Source organism: Tachyglossus aculeatus, chromosome 1 (assembly GCF_015852505.1).
Source record: "Tachyglossus aculeatus isolate mTacAcu1 chromosome 1, mTacAcu1.pri, whole genome shotgun sequence".
In the NCBI taxonomy this organism is placed as follows: domain Eukaryota; kingdom Metazoa; phylum Chordata; class Mammalia; order Monotremata; family Tachyglossidae; genus Tachyglossus; species Tachyglossus aculeatus.
This window is the reverse complement of record NC_052066.1, coordinates 47,598,164-47,615,219: the sequence shown is the minus strand read 5'-3', so window position 1 is coordinate 47,615,219 and position 17,056 is coordinate 47,598,164. Positions and strand designations below refer to the sequence as shown.

Below are 17,056 nucleotides of genomic sequence, written 5' to 3'. Positions count from 1 at the left end.
ACCATATAACAGAGTTGGTGGACATATTCCGTGCCCACAAAGAGCTTACAGTCTAGAAGGGGAGCCAGACATTAATATAAAGAAATAAACAATGGATATGGACATAAATGCTGTGGACCTGAGGGAGGGGTGAATAAAAGATGCAAAACCAAGTGCAAGGGCGACACAGAAGGGAGTAGGAGAAGATGATGATGAGAGCACATCCGTGAGTCGTAGAGTTGCTAAGAAACAACCACCTGCACACTATCCCCCTGAGAATCATCATCCTCAGTGGTGTTTATTCAGTGTGTACTATGTACCGGGCACTGTAATAAGCACTGGGGTTGAGATGGGGTAATTCATTCGTTCATTCAGTCGTATTTATTGAGCGCTTACTGTGTGCAGAGCACTGTACTAAGCACTTGGGAAGTACAAGTTGGTAACACATAGAGACTACCCAATAGCGGGCTCACAGTCTAGAAGTTGGACACAGTCCCTGTCCCACATGGGGCTCACGGGCTTCATCCCCTTTTTGCAGATGAGGTAACTGAGGGCTTGAGAAGTGAAATGACTTCCCCAGGGTCACACAGCAGACAGGTGGTGGAGGCAGGATGAGAACCCAGATCCTTCTTGCTCCAGGCACTGAGGGTGTCGCCAACGGCACCGCTGTGCCCGCGTCAGCACCCAGTCATTCCGAAATTGCCTTTGTAGCATAATGAAGGTAATGATAATTATGATTATTCAAAGGGTATTATATAAGTCTAAAATCGTAGGACTTTAGAGTAAGAGGTAGAAAAAGAAGCAAAAGGCATGTCCTGCCAGCTGGACACGTGCTGGAGTTAGAGCTTGGGCCTCAGAGTCAGAAGGTCAAGGAGTTTCTAATCCCGCCTTGGCCACTTGTCAGCTGTGTGACTTTGAGCAAGTCACTTCACTTCTCTGGGCCTCAGTTCTCTCATCTATTAAATGCTGATTGAGACCGTGAGCCTCATGTGGGACAGCGACTGTGTCCAACCCAATTTGCTTGTATCCACCCCAGCACTTAGAACAGTGTCTGGCACATAGTAAGAGCTTAACAAATACTACAGTTATTATTATTATTTGTCTTTCACTAGTGGTGTTAATTTGCATGGAACCCAGCAGCTTGCATTGTGAGGTGGCTTGGGACAAGTAATAGTGCAGTCTGTAGTTGTGCGTGGCTCAGTGGAAAGTGCCTGGGCTTTGGAGTCTGAGGTCATGGGTTCAAATCCCAGCTCCGCCAATTGTCAGCTGTGTGACTTTGGGCAAGTCACTTCACTTCTCTGGGCCTCAGTTACCTCATCTATAAAATGGGGATTAAGATTGTGAGCCTCACATGGGACAACTTGATCACCTTGTATCCGCCCCAGCGCTTAAAACAGTGCTTTGCACATAGTAAGTGCTTAACAAATACCAAAATTATTATTATTATTATTATTATTGGACAGAATAGACCATTAGACCTGAGCAGCAGGAAACACCACTGTGACCTCATCCATTTCATAAACTATTAGTTGAGTATGGGATTCAGGTTGGCTTTAGTAAGGATTAGGGACCTTTCCCGCTCTCTCGAGAAACCCAAAGTAAAAATGACATCCAGAGCGAAGAGCAACAAAAATAGAGAATTGTCCTTTGAACATCTAAGCAGCACAGAGCCTGAAAATGGCAGGATAGCAGATCAGGGCCTCGGTGGACAAGCTCAGAAGTTTCAATGAGATGGATTTGGGAGTCAACAGCAAAGAGGCGGAGTTGAATTCATAAGAGCAGATGAGCAGGTATTTTAAGCCTTTCAGAGATCCTGTCTCTTCCAGGAGGCCTTGCCCAATTGATCTCTAATCTCCATAATTTACTTCCCCTAAACAACCATTTCAGTCCAGTGGGTCAGTTACATAGGTACTCTCCTGCATATATGTACTCACTTTTATACTCTATTACTTCTCTGTGTCTGTAATTTATCTTAGTGTCTCTTTCCTTCACTAGATTGCAGATTCCTTGAGGGTGTGGAGCACGTCTACTGATTTTGTTTTGCCCTCCCAACTACTTAATACCTTTCTCTGAACATAGTAGGTGTTCAGTAAGTGCTATCCATCGATTGATTAGTGTAATTTTGGTTTAGCTGATTCAGGCAGTTGCTAAGTCACTCCCCCAACAAATCTGAATTTTCTTGCTTGAAATGTGCTGCATGGTAGTACTGTATAGCTCCAAACTATTGGGGTGAAAAACTGTTGCATTAATGACCAATTTATGCATGTTAAAATCTCACTGTAAAGAACAGTCCCTCTATTACTGAGGCTGGGAGAAATCCAGGTGGTAGATACTTCCTCTTCTTCATGCAGTACGGTGATGGCACCTTTCAAGTGTTGCATGTGTTCTTTTGTCCTTAACACTCTCATGATACATAGGCTGTGTTTTATGAGTACATTATCAGTGGCATGTATTGAGCGTTTACCGTGTGCAGAGCACTGTACTAACTGCTTGGGAGAAAGAGTTGGTAGACACGTTCCCTGCCCACAGGAACTTAAAATCTATAGATACGTTGCTGATATGTACATATATACACAAGTGCTGTGGGGCGACGGGGGAGTAGAGCAAAGGGAGGGAGTTGGGGCGATGGGGAGGGGAAGGGAAGCTGAGGGAAAAGGGGGGCTTAGTCTGGGAAGGCCTCCTAGAGGAGGTGAGCCCTCAGTAGAGCTTTGAATGAGGGAAGTGTGATTGGATTTGAGAAGGGAGGGCGTTCCAGGACAGAGGTAGGATGTGGGCCAGGAGTCGAAAGCAGGGAAGGTGAGAACAAGACTCAGTGAGAAGGTTAGCACCATAGGAGCAGAGTGTTGCGGGCTGGGATATAGGAGAGAAGGGAGGTGAGGTAGGAGGGGGCAAGGTGATGGAGAGCTTTGAAGCCAATAGTGAGGAGTTTTTATTTCATACGGAGGTGGATAGGCAACCACTGGAGATTTTTGAGGAGGAGGGGGTGACATGCCCAGAATGTTTCCATAGAAAGATCATCTGGGGAGCAGAGTGAAGTATGGACTGAAGTTGGGAGAGACAGGAGGTTGGGAGGTCAGAAAGGAGGCTGATGCAGTCATCCAGTCGGGTTAGGATGAGTGATTGTACTAACGTGGTAGCGATTTAGATGGAGAGAAAAGGGCGGATCTTGGAGATGTTGTGAAGGTGAGATTGGCGGGCCTTGGTGACAGATTGGTTATGTGGGGTGAACGAGTGGAGTGAAGGATGACACCATGATTGCGGGCTTGTGTGACGGGGAGGATGGTAGTGCCGTTCCACAGTGATGGGAAAGTTAGAGAGAGACAGGGTTTGGGAGGGAAGGTAAGGGGCTCTGCCTTGGACATGTTGAGTTTTAGGTGGCGGGAGGACATCCAGGTGGAGATGTCCTTAAGGCTGTGAACCCGTTGTTCGGTAGGGATTGTATCTATCTGTTGCTGAATTGTACTTTCCAAGCACTTAGTACAGTTCTCTGCACACAGCGCTCAATAAATACGATTAAATGAATTGGGAGGTGTGAGTCTGGAGGGAGAGAGAAAGGGGAGTAGATATAGATTTGTGTATCATCTGCATAGAGATGATAATTGAAGCCGTGGGAGTGGGTGAGTTCTCCAAGGGAGTGAGTGTAGATGGAGAATAGAAGGGGACCAAGAACTGACTCTTGAGGAATCCCTACAGTAAGGGGATGGGAGGGGGAGGAGGAACCCGTGAAAGAGACTGAGAATGAACGGACAGAGAGATAAGAGGAGAAACAGGAGAGGACGGAGTCAGTGAAGCCAAGGTTGGATAACGGGTTGAGGAGGAGGGGGTGTTCCACAGTGTCGAAGGCAGCTGAGAGGTCGAGGAGGATTAGGATAGGGTAGGAGCCGTTGTATTTGGCAAGCAGGAGGTCATTGGTGACCTTTGAGAGGGCATTTTTGGTGGTGTGGAGGGGACAGAAGCCAGATAGGAGGGGGTCCAGGAGAGAGTGGGAGGTGAGGAATTCAAGGCAGTGAGTGTAGACGACTCACTCCAGGAGTTTGGAAAGGAAGGGTAGGAGGGAGATGGGGCGATAAGTGGAAGGGGCTCTGGGGTCAAGAGAGGGGTTTTTTAGAATGGAGGAGACGTGGGCATGTTTGAAGGCAGAGGAGAAGAAGCCGTTGGAGAGTGAGTGGTTAAAGATGGAAGTTAAGGAGGGGAGGAGAGAAGGGGTGAGTTTTTATAAGATGGGAGGGAATGGGGTCTGAGGTGCACGTGGATGGGGTGGCACTTGAGGAAGATCATCTCCTCTGAAGAAGCGCTTAGTACAGTGCTCTGCACACAGTAAGCGCTCAATAAATATGATTGAATGAATTGAATGAAGGATGGGAAAGTGAAAGAGGGGTGCGGGGGGATGGAGATGGGGGAGGGGTGATTTGGGGGAGCTCAGACCTGATGGTGTTAATTTTTCTAATGAAGTAGTTGGCCAGATCGTTGTGGGCGATGGGTGCCAGGGGGGAGGAAAAAGGGGGCTGAGGAGGGAGTTAAAAGTCCAGAACAGCTGACGAGGGCGATGGGCATGGGTGTCAGTAAGGGAAGAGAAATAGTTCTATTCATTCATTCAACCGTATTTATTGAGCGCTTACTGTGTGCAGAGCACTGTACTAAGCGCTTGGGAAGTACAAGTTGGCAACACATGGAGACGGTCCCTACCCGACAACGGGCTCACAGTCTAGAAGGGGGAGACAGGCAACAAAACAAAACGCGTAGACAGGTGTCAAAACCGTCAGAATAAATAGAGTTATAGCTATATGCACATCATTAACAAAATAAATAGACTAGTAAATAAGGTCAAGTAAAATAGAGTAATACATCTGTACAAATATATACAAGTGCTGTGGGGCGGGGAAGGAGGTAGGGCAGAGGATGGGGGTACTGGGCAGAGGAAAGCGTACAGTTAAGGCAAGAAAGGACAAACTTAAAGTGGACAAGATTGGCCTTCTCTGTTATATATAACTGTTATATTGTACTCTCTCAAGAGCTTAGTACAGTGCCCTGCCCACTGTAAGTGCTCAGTAAATATCCTTGACTGATTCAGAGGTGGCTGTCATCTCCTCTAGACTGTAAGCTACTTGTGAGAAGCAGCGTGGCCTACTGGATAGAGCAGGGGACTGGGAGTTAGAAGGTCATGGGTTCTAAACCCACCTCTGCCACTTGTCTGCTTTGTGACCTTGGGCAAGTCATTTCACTTCCCTGGGCCTCAGTTACCTCATCTGTAAAATGGGGATTGAGACTGTGAGCCCGTTGTTGGGTAGGGAGCGTGTCTATATATTGCCAACTTGTACTTCCCAAGCGCTTAGTACAGTGCTCTGCATACAGTAAGTGCTCAGTAAATATGATTGATAGAATGAATGAATGAATGAATGTGAGCCCCATGTGGGACAAGGACTATGTCAAACCTGGTTTGCTTGTGTTCACCACAGTGCTTAGTACAATGCCGGGCACATAGGAAGCGCTTAACAAATACCATAATTATTATTAGTAAGCTCACTGTGGGCAAGAAACCTGTCTACTATCTCTGTAATATTGTACTCTCCCAAGCGCTTAGTACACAGTAAGCACTCAGTAACTATAATGGATTAATTGGTGTGGGTCATGGAAGTATGTATACCCTGTGCCTGGGTCAGAAAGAAGAGTCTGCCCCAGCACCGAAGTTATAGCCTTCAAACAAGCCTACCTTACCACCAAAATGAATTCTAGCACATTCCCCTGGAAATATCCCACATTATAGTCTTCTGTTTTTACCTCCCTGTGTTGTAGTAATCAGCCCTTAAAATTCATAGGAAAAGGACAGTCAAATCCGATAAAAAGTAAAGACGACAATCAGGACGATCAGGGGAACGAAGCTTCATTATGAGGCTAAATGCCAGGGGTTGAGACAACATCACGTGTGTAGCACACAGTAAGAACGTAATACGTACACCATTATCGTCAACGTCTTCAGGCTGGTTGAGGTCTCCACTATCAGGGAGAGCAAGCACGGGAATTGATGGTGATGGTACTTATTAAGCACTTACTATGTGCCAAGCACTGTTCTAAGCACCAGGGTTGATACAAGGTTGTCCCACATGGGGTGCTCAGTCTTCATCCCCATTTTACAGATGGGGTCACTGAGGCACAGAGAAGTGAAGTGGCTTGCCCAAAGTCACACAGCAGACAAGTAGTGGAGGCGGAATTAGAACCCACATCTTCTGATTTCCAATCCTGTGCTGCTGCCACTAAGCCATGCTGCTTCCTGTTAATGAAATCCCCTCATATCAGGACAAGGCAGCACCCTATGAAGCTTGAGGGGAAAGCACTTCTTCCCACAGTGAGTGGTAAACCTTTGAAACGCATTACCACAGGAAATTGAGTGGCCTGAAAGTTTGAGTAGGTTCAGTAGGGGTTTGGAGAAAATTCACAGAGGGATGGTACGTGATGGATCGTTACAAGGGAAGTTATGGTTGCTGGATGGCGCATCGCTAACCATTAACCTTGTTGTCAAGAAGGTCCTTCAAAGCATTCCTTTGCCGCTATCAGGGATGGAATTCTGGATCAGAGGAACCATTGGTCTGACGTACTCATGACATTTCTCATGTTCGATGTCTAGTCCTTGTACTCCCTCTCCATTAAGTGGGCTGTAGATTTTTCTTGGGACAAACAACAAAAATGTGAGGCCTCTGTAGCGATTACTGATGGCAAAACTCACACACACACACACACACACACACACACACCACCCCCCACCCCACCCCACCCCCCTCCCAAAAATCTCAGGCCCCAACCTGGAAATGGAAAAAAATAATAATATAGCTAAACGCTGGGGTGGATACGAGCAAATTGGGCTGGACACAGTCCCCACCCTGCATAGCGCTCACAGTTTACATTTTACAGATGAGGTAACTAAGGCCCAGAGAAGTGAAGCGACTTGCCCAAAGTCACACAGCAGACAGGTGGCAGAGCCAAGATTAGAACCCGTGACCTTCTGAGTCCCAGGACCGTGGTCTATCCACTACGCCGTGAACACCACTCTCTGATTAACGGGTAACATTGGTCAGCTTCCTTCGCCCTGACACCCTGTGAGGTTTAGGGCAGCCCCCAAACTCTGGGCAGGCTGGCAGTGTGATGGGGTTAGGCAGTCCAGAGTCCTCCCCACAATTTTTGGGTACCCCCTTTCAACCAGACCCCCAGGGGTCATCATCATCAATCGTATTTATTGAGCGCTTACTATGTGCAGAGCACTGTACTAAGCGCTTGGGGAGTACAAATTGGCAACATATACAAGCATGTGTGCGCACACAAACACACACACACACACACACACACTCTTTCTCTCTCATTCTCTCTTTGTCTCGGAATCGAAAACTTCGTTGGCAATGAACTCAAAAAGTTTCAAGCCGGTTTTAAAAGTACTGTGACAATGTGCTGTTTGCCAGTGGTCCTCTGAGGGAAAAGGGAGCAGGGCACATTCAGAATAGAACAGGGAACATCTGAATGTGAAAATTGTCTTGCATCGATCATGAGATCTGCTCAGTTCTGCTATCGTATTGACAACAGTGTAGGTGTTGGGTAGTCAGTGCCACAGGCCTGTGCTATTTTCGTTCTGTTTCCAGCGAGTATTCCCTTGTTGGTTTAGCGGGGCTCAATGGAAAGAGCCTGGGCTTTGGAGTCAGAGGTCATGGGTTCAAATCCCGGCTCTACCAACTGTCAGCTGTGTGACTTTGGGCAAGTCACTTCACTTCTCTGGGCCTCAGCTCCCTCGTCTGTAAAATGGGGATTAAAACTGTGAGCCCCCCATGGGACAACTTGATCACCTTGTAACCTCCCCAGCGTTTAGAGCAGTGCTTTATAGTAAGCGCTTAATAAATGTCATCATCATTATTATTATTATTATTCCCACCTGGCTTCTTTTTTTGGCAACATCTGGTGTATAGGCGTTTTTGTTTGTCCTGAACCCATTCCACCTTCTAATTCCTTTCTCTGGGCTCAAACATCTCCACCAAAGAGATCCAACGTTTCTATATAATTTGGTTAGTAGAATATTGTTCAAAAATACATATCATGACCATGTGTGGAAAATTTGGTTGGATTTCCTTTTCTGGCATTTCCAGTTTCGATGCATCCATAGAGGTATTTTTCTTTAAACTTTACTTTAAACTCACTTATTTGATTCCTACTCTGAATCCTTGTGAGTCACAGGTGCTTGTATGGAGAGTATAACTCCAGCCTTGATGTCAGTCGCAAGCTAGTGAGAAGTGTTCATAGCTTTGATCCAGTCAAGTCAGAAGTCTAGGAATTACTGGGAAGGCTCAATTGTCAACACAGGATTAGCTGAACAGTTCTCAGAACAGGGAGATTTAGAGCTAAATCTCTTTCAGTGAATATAGACCCCTGGCATCCTTTTCACAAGAGGGAGAGGGAGAACGGTTTTGGTGTGAACCCTACACTTCTCACTTACCTGTTATGCAGGTTGAAACTCAGGTGGAGAATCTACATTAGGAATGGCCAAAACCAGGATCGAATGAATGAATGAAGATGGTATTAGTTAATAATAATAATAATGAAATCATGATGATGGCATTTGTTAAGTGCTTACTATGTGCAAAGCACTGTTCTTAAGCACTTACTATGTGCCAAGCACTGTCCTAAATACTGGGGTAGATACAAAGTAATCAGGTTGTCCCATGTGGGGCTCCAGTCTTAATCCCCATTGTGCAGATGAGGTAATTGAGGCTCAGAGAAATTAAGTGGCTTCGCCAAGGTCCCACAGCAGAAAAGTGGTGGAGCCGGGATTAGAATCCATGTCCTCTGAGCCACACTGCTTCAAATGGGTCTTGAACACGTAGCTTGGAACACTGAATTACAGCTAGACATAACCGTTACTTGTAGTTTGTGTTTTTAGGTTGTTTTGTATTTTGATATACTAGACTGTGAGCCCGTTGTTGGGTAGGGACCGTTTCTATATGTTGCCATTTGTACTTCCCAAGCACTTAGTACAGTGCTCTGCTCACAGTAAGTGCTCAATCAATCAATCAATCAATAGTATTTATTGAGTGCTTACTATGTGCAGAGCACTGTACTAAGCGCTTGCTCAGTAAGTACGAATGAATGAATGTATGATATGAATGCAGCCTTAGGCAATTTGGTATTCACCTCACTTGGACAAGTTTCTAATAGACCTTCTCTCATGCAGATATAAAAATAGATGGTCACTTTTGTCTGTAGAATTTCAATGAGTATGTGTCAGGCTTGGGTAGCACAACTATTATTCTGTTCAGTTAATACAATAATGAATAATGTTAGTATAATAATAATATAATAGTGCTCAGTGCTATTTACTGAGTGCTTACTGTATGCACTGCGCTTAGTACAGTGCTCTGCACATAATAAGCGCTCAATAAATACGATTGATGATGCACTGTACTAAGCTCTTGGGAGAGTACAATAGAACAGAGTTTTGGGGCTTTTTTGTTTTTAAATCGTATTTGTTAAGCACTTACTATGTGCCGGGCAGTGTTTTAAGCACTGGGGTAGATATAAGCCAATCACTTTGGTCACAGTCCATGTCCCACATGGGGCTCACAATCTTAATCCCCATTTTTAGATGGGGAAACTGAGGCACACGGAGGTGAAGTGACTTGTCAAGGTCACACAGCAGACAAATGTCAGAGCCAGTATTAGAACTCGGGTCCTTCTGACTCTCAGGCTTTATCCACGAGCAAACCTGCCCCCAGCGAGCTTTCTTTCTAGAGGGACTAGAGTGGTAGTATTAAATGCTTACTCTATGCCAGGCCTTTTGCAACCTCGTATAATGATGATGTGAATGGCAGAGCAGAGACGTGTCAAAACTCCTGAAAAAATTGATAAAATCGACCGTGTAAACTTAGTTATCATTTGGGGGGCACATATTGATGTTTGCAGTGCCAGGAGATGTACCCTGATAAAATGCCTTTTTTTAAAATCACAATTCCTAGCAGGAATCCCGAATTTCTCTAGAACTATTTTTGAAGTTTTTATTCACACTAAGGCGTAGAGCTGTCACACTGACTTGCCAGTAAGACATTTTCCCCTAGGCCTGGATTCACCAAATAATGCTGAGCTCTGAACCAATTTTAGAGAAAAACCATTAGCTATTTCATAAATCTTTCATTGATTTTAAAAAGCAGTTGTGGGTAGGTGTTATAGTTTAGCTTGTGAATTTCATGCCAGGAAAGGTTTGTGGCTGGTTAGTCAAAATATATAATAATAATAATAGCATTTATTAAGCATTACTATGTGCAAAGCACTGTTGTAAGCGCTGGGGAGGTTACAAGGTCATCAGGTTGTCCCACATGGGGCTCACAGTCTTCATCCCCAAAGTAGAAGAAAATATAAATGGCTTACAGCCATTTTAAAAATCTGTTAGATGAGAATGACTTTTGAAAAATGAATACCTTACCTCAATAGCAGCTCCCTAGTGTAGGCAGAAATGGGGGGAAATAGTACAGTCAAACACAACTATTTCACACACAAAAACAATGTAACCCAATGAGTTGAAAGCATATTAAAAAACCCTTAGAATTATCAGCTTCTCAACCTGAACCTCATCTTTTAGGTAGTACTGAAGGGGAGATGGGATGTGGAGGCGAGAGACTATTTTTTATGTTAGCAGATGTTGAGGAGAGTGGTGATGATAATGATAATAATAATAATAGTGGTATTTGTTAAGCACTTACTATGTGCTAGGCACTGTTTTAAGCCCTACGGTCAATACAAGATAATGGGTTGAACACAGTCCCTGTTCCAAATAGGACTCACAGTCGTAATCCCCATTTTACAGATGAGGGAATTGGGACCCAGAGAGGTGAAGTGACTTGCACAAGGTAAACAGCAGACCGGTGGCAGAGCTGAGATTAGAACCTATGGCCTTCTGAGTCCCAGACCCCCGCTGTATCCACTTGGCCACGATCAGCTTGTCTTAGAGGGTTTTTTAATTTAATAATTGATGTTTTGCTCCGGCAAATCACAAAAGAAGCCACCACTTAAACGTTTGACTTGGAACCACCAAAGGACAATGTTACTGGTTTGGTTCACCTGTTACAGTCACTGAATTCGTTCGTTTTTAAAACCCAACATCATCAGTGGCATTTGTCGAGCGCTTGCTAAGTGCAGAGCACTGTACTAAGCACTTGGGAGAGTATACTACAACAGAGTTGGAGACATGTTCCTCGTCCACAACGAGCTTACAGCCTTGAGAGGGAAATAGACGTTACTGTAATTAAATAATGTATAATCTATAATTTATAGCAATAGCAAATGCCTAAATGTCACAGATCCAAGTGCCTGGATGATGATAATAATAATAATAATGGCATTTGTTAAGCACTTACTATGTACGAAGCACTGTTCTAAGCGTTAGCGGGGATACAGGTAATCAGGTTGTCCCATGTGGGGCTCACAGTCTTTATCCCCATTTTACAGCTGAGGTCACCGAGGCAAAGAGAGGTGAAGTGATTTGCCCAAAGTCACACAGCTGACAAGCAGCTGAGTTAGGATCAGAACCCACGACCTCTGACTTCCAAGCCCGTGCTCTTTCCACTGAGCCACGCTGCTTCTTTGACACAGAAATGTGTCATGTGAGATGTGACAATATGAAGGGATAGCTCTCTACTGCATCTGCGATTTAAAAATAGAGGAAGAGCGCCGGGTCCTCACAGAATATGCAGACTATAGTTACTGAAACCGCTTTGAAACCTTTGCCCAGCTAATGCATCTAGCTCACGTTACTAGTCATGGGGCATGTAAATCAAATGTGACGGTCCTCTTCAGTCTTGATGTGACAGCAAGCTGGATTTGTGTAAATGAAAGGTGGAAAAACAGATATTTCAGATTATTAATGACACAGGTTGACCTGTTTTAATTTCAGGGAATCAACTCTTCCACACCCCATTCAGCTGCTGTAATCTGTCAATCAATCAATCGTATTTATTGAGCACTTACTGTGTGCAGAGCACTGTAGTAATAACTCTTGTAGAAAAACACATTTCAAAACATCCAGTGTCCTTAAGAAAGAGGCTTTCCAGTCTGCCTTACTGCAGTTTTTCCTGTTTCCCGTCCCTCGAGACATTGCCTTCTGTTCTCGAAAGTGTGAGAAAGGCATCGTCTTCCCCGATCAATGACCGAAGAGGCAGTTTTTAAAAGTTAGAATGGTGTATTCTCAATGTTAAGTGCCCGTGGACCTTTTTGCCTAAAGGAACATTGATTTTTCTCACGTAGTTTTGTTTTGTTTATTTCCAGACTCTGCCTTCTTCCCCGGACGGTGTGCTGAGATCTTTGCCAAAGGTCAGAGCATCGGAAAGCTTGGAGTCCTTCATCCTGACGTTATCACCAAGTTTGAACTGACCATGCCCTGCTCTGCCCTGGAGATCAATATCGAACCCTTTTTATGATGAGGGGACTTGTGTGGTGTGATCCTTTTCCAAAATATCCGCCTTCCCTTCCCCCTGGGTCCTTTAGTACTCCTCTGCTTCCTCCACCCTCGAGAGGGAACATCCATTTGTGCTTTAATGTTTAATAAAGTAGAAAAACACTGTCTGGCTCCATGGGTAAATATCTTCCTTCCACTGCAATTAGGGCAGCTTGGGCAAGAGCAGAATGTGGTGTCTGGGGAGAGCCAGGCCATCAATGTGTAAAGTTTCATTGTTGGGTAAAAGCCCAGCGGCATATTACCAGAGAAATGTACGAGCCGACCACATGATCGGTCCTAAAAATCACAAATGTTCCACAACAGTGGAGCTTTATACTGTAACTGATTACTTCTGCGTAACAGGAATCTCATTCTTTTCTTATGGCATGAAACTAGATAATTGATTAGAGCAAAAGCTGAACGAATGTGAGCATGACTGGGCATTTTAGCTTTTGTTCTCTGTCACGTGCTCTTCGGTGGCAAATAATAAAATAACGATTTATTGACAACGTAAAGTATTGTATAGGCAAGGTTTCTATTTTGTTTTCATTCACGTTGGCTGCCGGGTGGTAAATGGACCTTGGGCCTCTCTAGCTTTTTTGACCGAACAGGAATAGTTCATTACACCCCCGTGCTAAATAGGAAGAGTTAGATTGGAACTACGCCTACAAGAGAGGTCTGCCTTGAATTGGAATAGTAAATACAGAGAGGTTCCTTCTGTAGCGCTCATATAAACATGCATAGCTTTACGAGTTTTTCCTAGGTACCAAAGATCATCATCATCAATCGTATTTATTGAGCGCTTACTATGTGCAGAGCACTGTACTAAGCGCTTGGGAAGTACAAATTGGCAACATATAGAGACAGTCCTTACCCAACATTGGGCTCATAGTCTAAAAGGGGGAGACAGAACAAAACCAAACATAAAAGATGTGTTTCCTTACTGGCAAATTCGTATACCCAACTGGCGTCTCTTTCTTAAAACAGAATGAATTTAGCCCTTTGTTTCCCTGACTGAGGAGAACTACCAGCCTGCTGCCATTTTGCACTTTGGCCTCCAAATAATAAAAATAATACCAATAATAATTGTTAGCACTAGTTAGCATTATGATCATAGTTGTTAGCAAACATAGCATAGTTGTTAGCATAATTGTCCTATAGTCCTATAATAATAATAATAATAATGGCATAGAGAAGCACCGTGGCTCAGTGGAAAGAGCAAGGGCTTTGGAGTCAGTGATCATGGGTTCAAATCCCAGCTCCACCAATTGTCGGCTGTATGACTTTGGGCAAGTCACTTAACTTCTCTGTGCCTCAGTTACCTCATCTGTAAAATGGGGATTGACTGTGAGCCCTCCATGGAACAACCTGATCACTCTGTAGCCTCCCCAGCGCTTAGAACAGTGCTTTGCACATAGTAAGCGCTTAATAAATGCCATCATTATTATTATTATTTATTAAGCACTTACTATGTGCAAAGCACTGTTCTAAGCTCTGGGGAGGTTACAAGGTGATCAGGTTTGTCCCACAGGGGGCTCACAGACTTCCTCCCCATTTTACAGATGAGGTAACGGAGGCCCAGAGAGGTGAAGTGACTTGCCCAAAGTCACACAGCTGACAATTGGCAGAGCTGGGACTTGAACCCATAACCAGGCTTTTAACACTGAGCCATGCTGCCTCTCATGAGTTAGTTAACATAATTGTTAGCAGTTAGCACTATGTGCCAAGCACTGGGGTAGATACAAGTTAATCAGGTCCCTGTCCTACATGGGGCTCACACTCTTAATCCTCATTTTACAGGTGAGGAAACTGAGGCCCAGAGAAGTGAAACGACTTGCCTAAGGTCACACAGCAGACAGGTGGCAGGGGTGGGATTAGAACCCAGGTCCCTCTGACTCCCAGGCTGGTGCTCTATCTACTAAGCCGTGCTGCTTCCATCCAGGATCTCCTTAGAGTGGGGCTGGAGGAGGGCAAATTTGAGAGTCCAAGAGTCACTTTGGGGCAAATCATCAAATGTCCTTTTAGACTTTTAGACTGTGAACCCACTGTTGGGTAGGGACTGTCTCTATATGTTGCCAATTTGTACTTCCCAAGCGCTTAGTACAGTGCTCTGCACATAGTAAGCGCTCAATAAATACGATTGATGATGATGATGATGTCCTGAGCTGCTGCCACCTTTCATGGGGCCGTCTTTTGTGCCAATCTCCACGGAGGGCTTCCTAAAACAGGTGGAGCTTCACCCTGTGGACGACTGAGAATTATTGCAGTTTTTGGCAAGCCCTTAAAGGCGTTTTTCTGCCTATTGATTGCACTCGTGCTTTTTCTGTATTTACTGCTACATCCAGCGTGGCTCAGTGGAAGGAGCCCGGGATTTGGAGGCAGAGGTCAGGGGTTCAAATCCTGACTCCGCCAACTGTCAGCTGTGTGACTTTGGGTAAGTCACTGAAGTTCTCCGTGCCCCAGTTACCTCAACTGTAAAATGGGTATTAAGACTGCGAGCCACCTGTGGGACAACCTGATTACCTTGTAACCTCCCCAGTACTTAGAACAGTGCTTTGCACATAGTAAGCACTTAATAAATGCCATTATTATTATTATTATCCCATTTAGTACTCTTAATTGAGAAGCACCATGGCCTAGTGATGATGATGATGATGATGTTGGCATTTGTTAAGTGCTTCCTAGGTGCAAAGCACTGTCCTAAGCCCTGGGGTGGATATAAGGTGATCAGGTTGTCCCACGTGGGGCTCACAGTCTTAATCCCCATTTTACAGATGAGGTAACTGAGGCCCAGAGAAGAGAAGCAGCGTGGCCCAGTGGAAAGAGCACGGGCTTTGGAGTCAGAAGTCATGGGTTCAAATCCCGGCTCCGCCAATTGTCAGCTGTGTGACTTTGGGCAAGTCACTTCATTTCTCTGTGCCTCAGTTCCCTCATCTGTAAAATGGGGATTAAGACTGTAAGCCCCCCGAGGGACAACTTGATCACCTTGTAACCTCCCCAGCGCTTAGAACAGTGCTTTGCACATAGTAAGTGCTTAATAAATGCCATCATTATTATTATTAAGTGACTTGCCCAAAGTCACACAGCTGACAATTGGCGGAGCGGGATTCCAACCCATGACTTCTGATTTCCAAGACCATGCTCTTTCCACTGAGCCACGGATAGAGTGCGGGTCTGGAAGTTAGAATCAATCAATCAGTCGTATTTATTGAGTGCTTACTGTGTGCAGAGCACTGTACTAAGCGCTTGGGAAGTCCAAGTTGGCAACATATAGAGACGGTCCCTACCCAACAGTGGGCTCACAGTCTAGAAGGGGGAGACAGAAAACAAAACCAAACATATTAACAAAATAAAATAAATAAAATAGATATGTACAAGTAAAATAAATAGAGTAATAAATACGTACAAACATATATACATATATACAGGTGCTGTGGGGAAGGGAAGGAGGTATGGCGGGGGGGGATGGAGAGGGGGAGGAGGGGAAGAGGAAGGAGGGGGTTCAGTCTGGGAAGAAGGACCTGGTTCTAATCCCGGCTCCGCCACTTGTCTGCTGGGTGATCTTGGGCAAGTCATTTCACTTCTCCGGACCTCAGTTACCTCATCTTAAAATGGGGGTTAAGGCTGTGAGTCCCGTGTGGGTCAGGGACTGTGTCCAACCCGACAACGTTGTATTCACCCCAACACTTAGTGCAGTGACTGGCACATAGTACGTGCTTAAATACCATTGTAAAAAATTATCTTTCCGTGAAAACAGTTTTAAGCAAAAGCGCACTCAACGAAGTATAGTTAGCCATTGGAAATACTATGAAATGCATTAATAATGCATCCCCTAGACCCAAAATTTTGACCCCACAAGCAAATAAGTCTAAGTAAGGGTCAATACTGAAAGACTGAATCTGACATTTTGTGTACATGTTACTGCTGAACTTCATTTTCAGTGTTATCATCTTTCACACACCCTATTCAGCTAAAAGGCCCCTGTTGCCATCATTATTTCCTCCAAATAGATCTTCCATTATCTATGCTGGATTTAAATGGACTATAATCACTATTCAAGCCAGTCAAAATGCTACAAAGGGTGGGGAAAGGAATTGCATTATGCCAAGGAGACCAGAGCAGGTTACACTCTAAATACCTCTGACTGCACCGAAGAAATATATAATAATAGGGATTCCCATAATACGGTAATTACTATTGTCTTGTCCACCCCATCTCCCTTAATGGAATGTGAGCTCCTTGTGGGCAGGAAATGTTTCTACCAACTCCGTTGCATTGTACTCTCCCAAGCACTTAGTACAACGCTATGCACACAATAAGTGCTCAATAAATACCTTTGACTGATGGATTGTTTTTGCCAAACGGTACCCAGCGTTTACAGAACTACCATTTTCTCTCGATCTCGTTCACTCCTCTGCTCTTTCCCAGAGACTCTTACCTAGATTCTGTCTGCTCACCCATTCCCTGTCTCGACATAATAATAATAATAATAATGGCATTTATTAAGCACTTACTATGTGCAAAGCACTGTTCTAAGCACTGGGGCGGTTACAAGGTGATCCGGTTGTCCCACGAGGGGCTCACAGTCTTCATCCCCATTTTACAGATGAGGAAACTGAG

The 17,056-nt window shown here is 44.7% G+C and overlaps 1 protein-coding gene across 1 annotated transcript in view; it reads left to right on the top strand.

Moving 5' to 3' along the window:
* The window catches only part of FARSB (phenylalanyl-tRNA synthetase subunit beta), a 126,294-nt gene extending 113,343 nt beyond the window's left edge, over positions 1 to 12,951 (top strand). Inside the window, exon 17 of the mRNA XM_038750117.1 lies at positions 12,268 to 12,951. Within this exon, the coding sequence (XP_038606045.1) occupies positions 12,268 to 12,419 (152 nt within the window). The 3' untranslated portion in view covers positions 12,420 to 12,951. The remainder of the gene's footprint in view (positions 1 to 12,267) is intronic.
* The last annotated feature ends 4,105 nt before the right edge of the window (positions 12,952 to 17,056 follow it).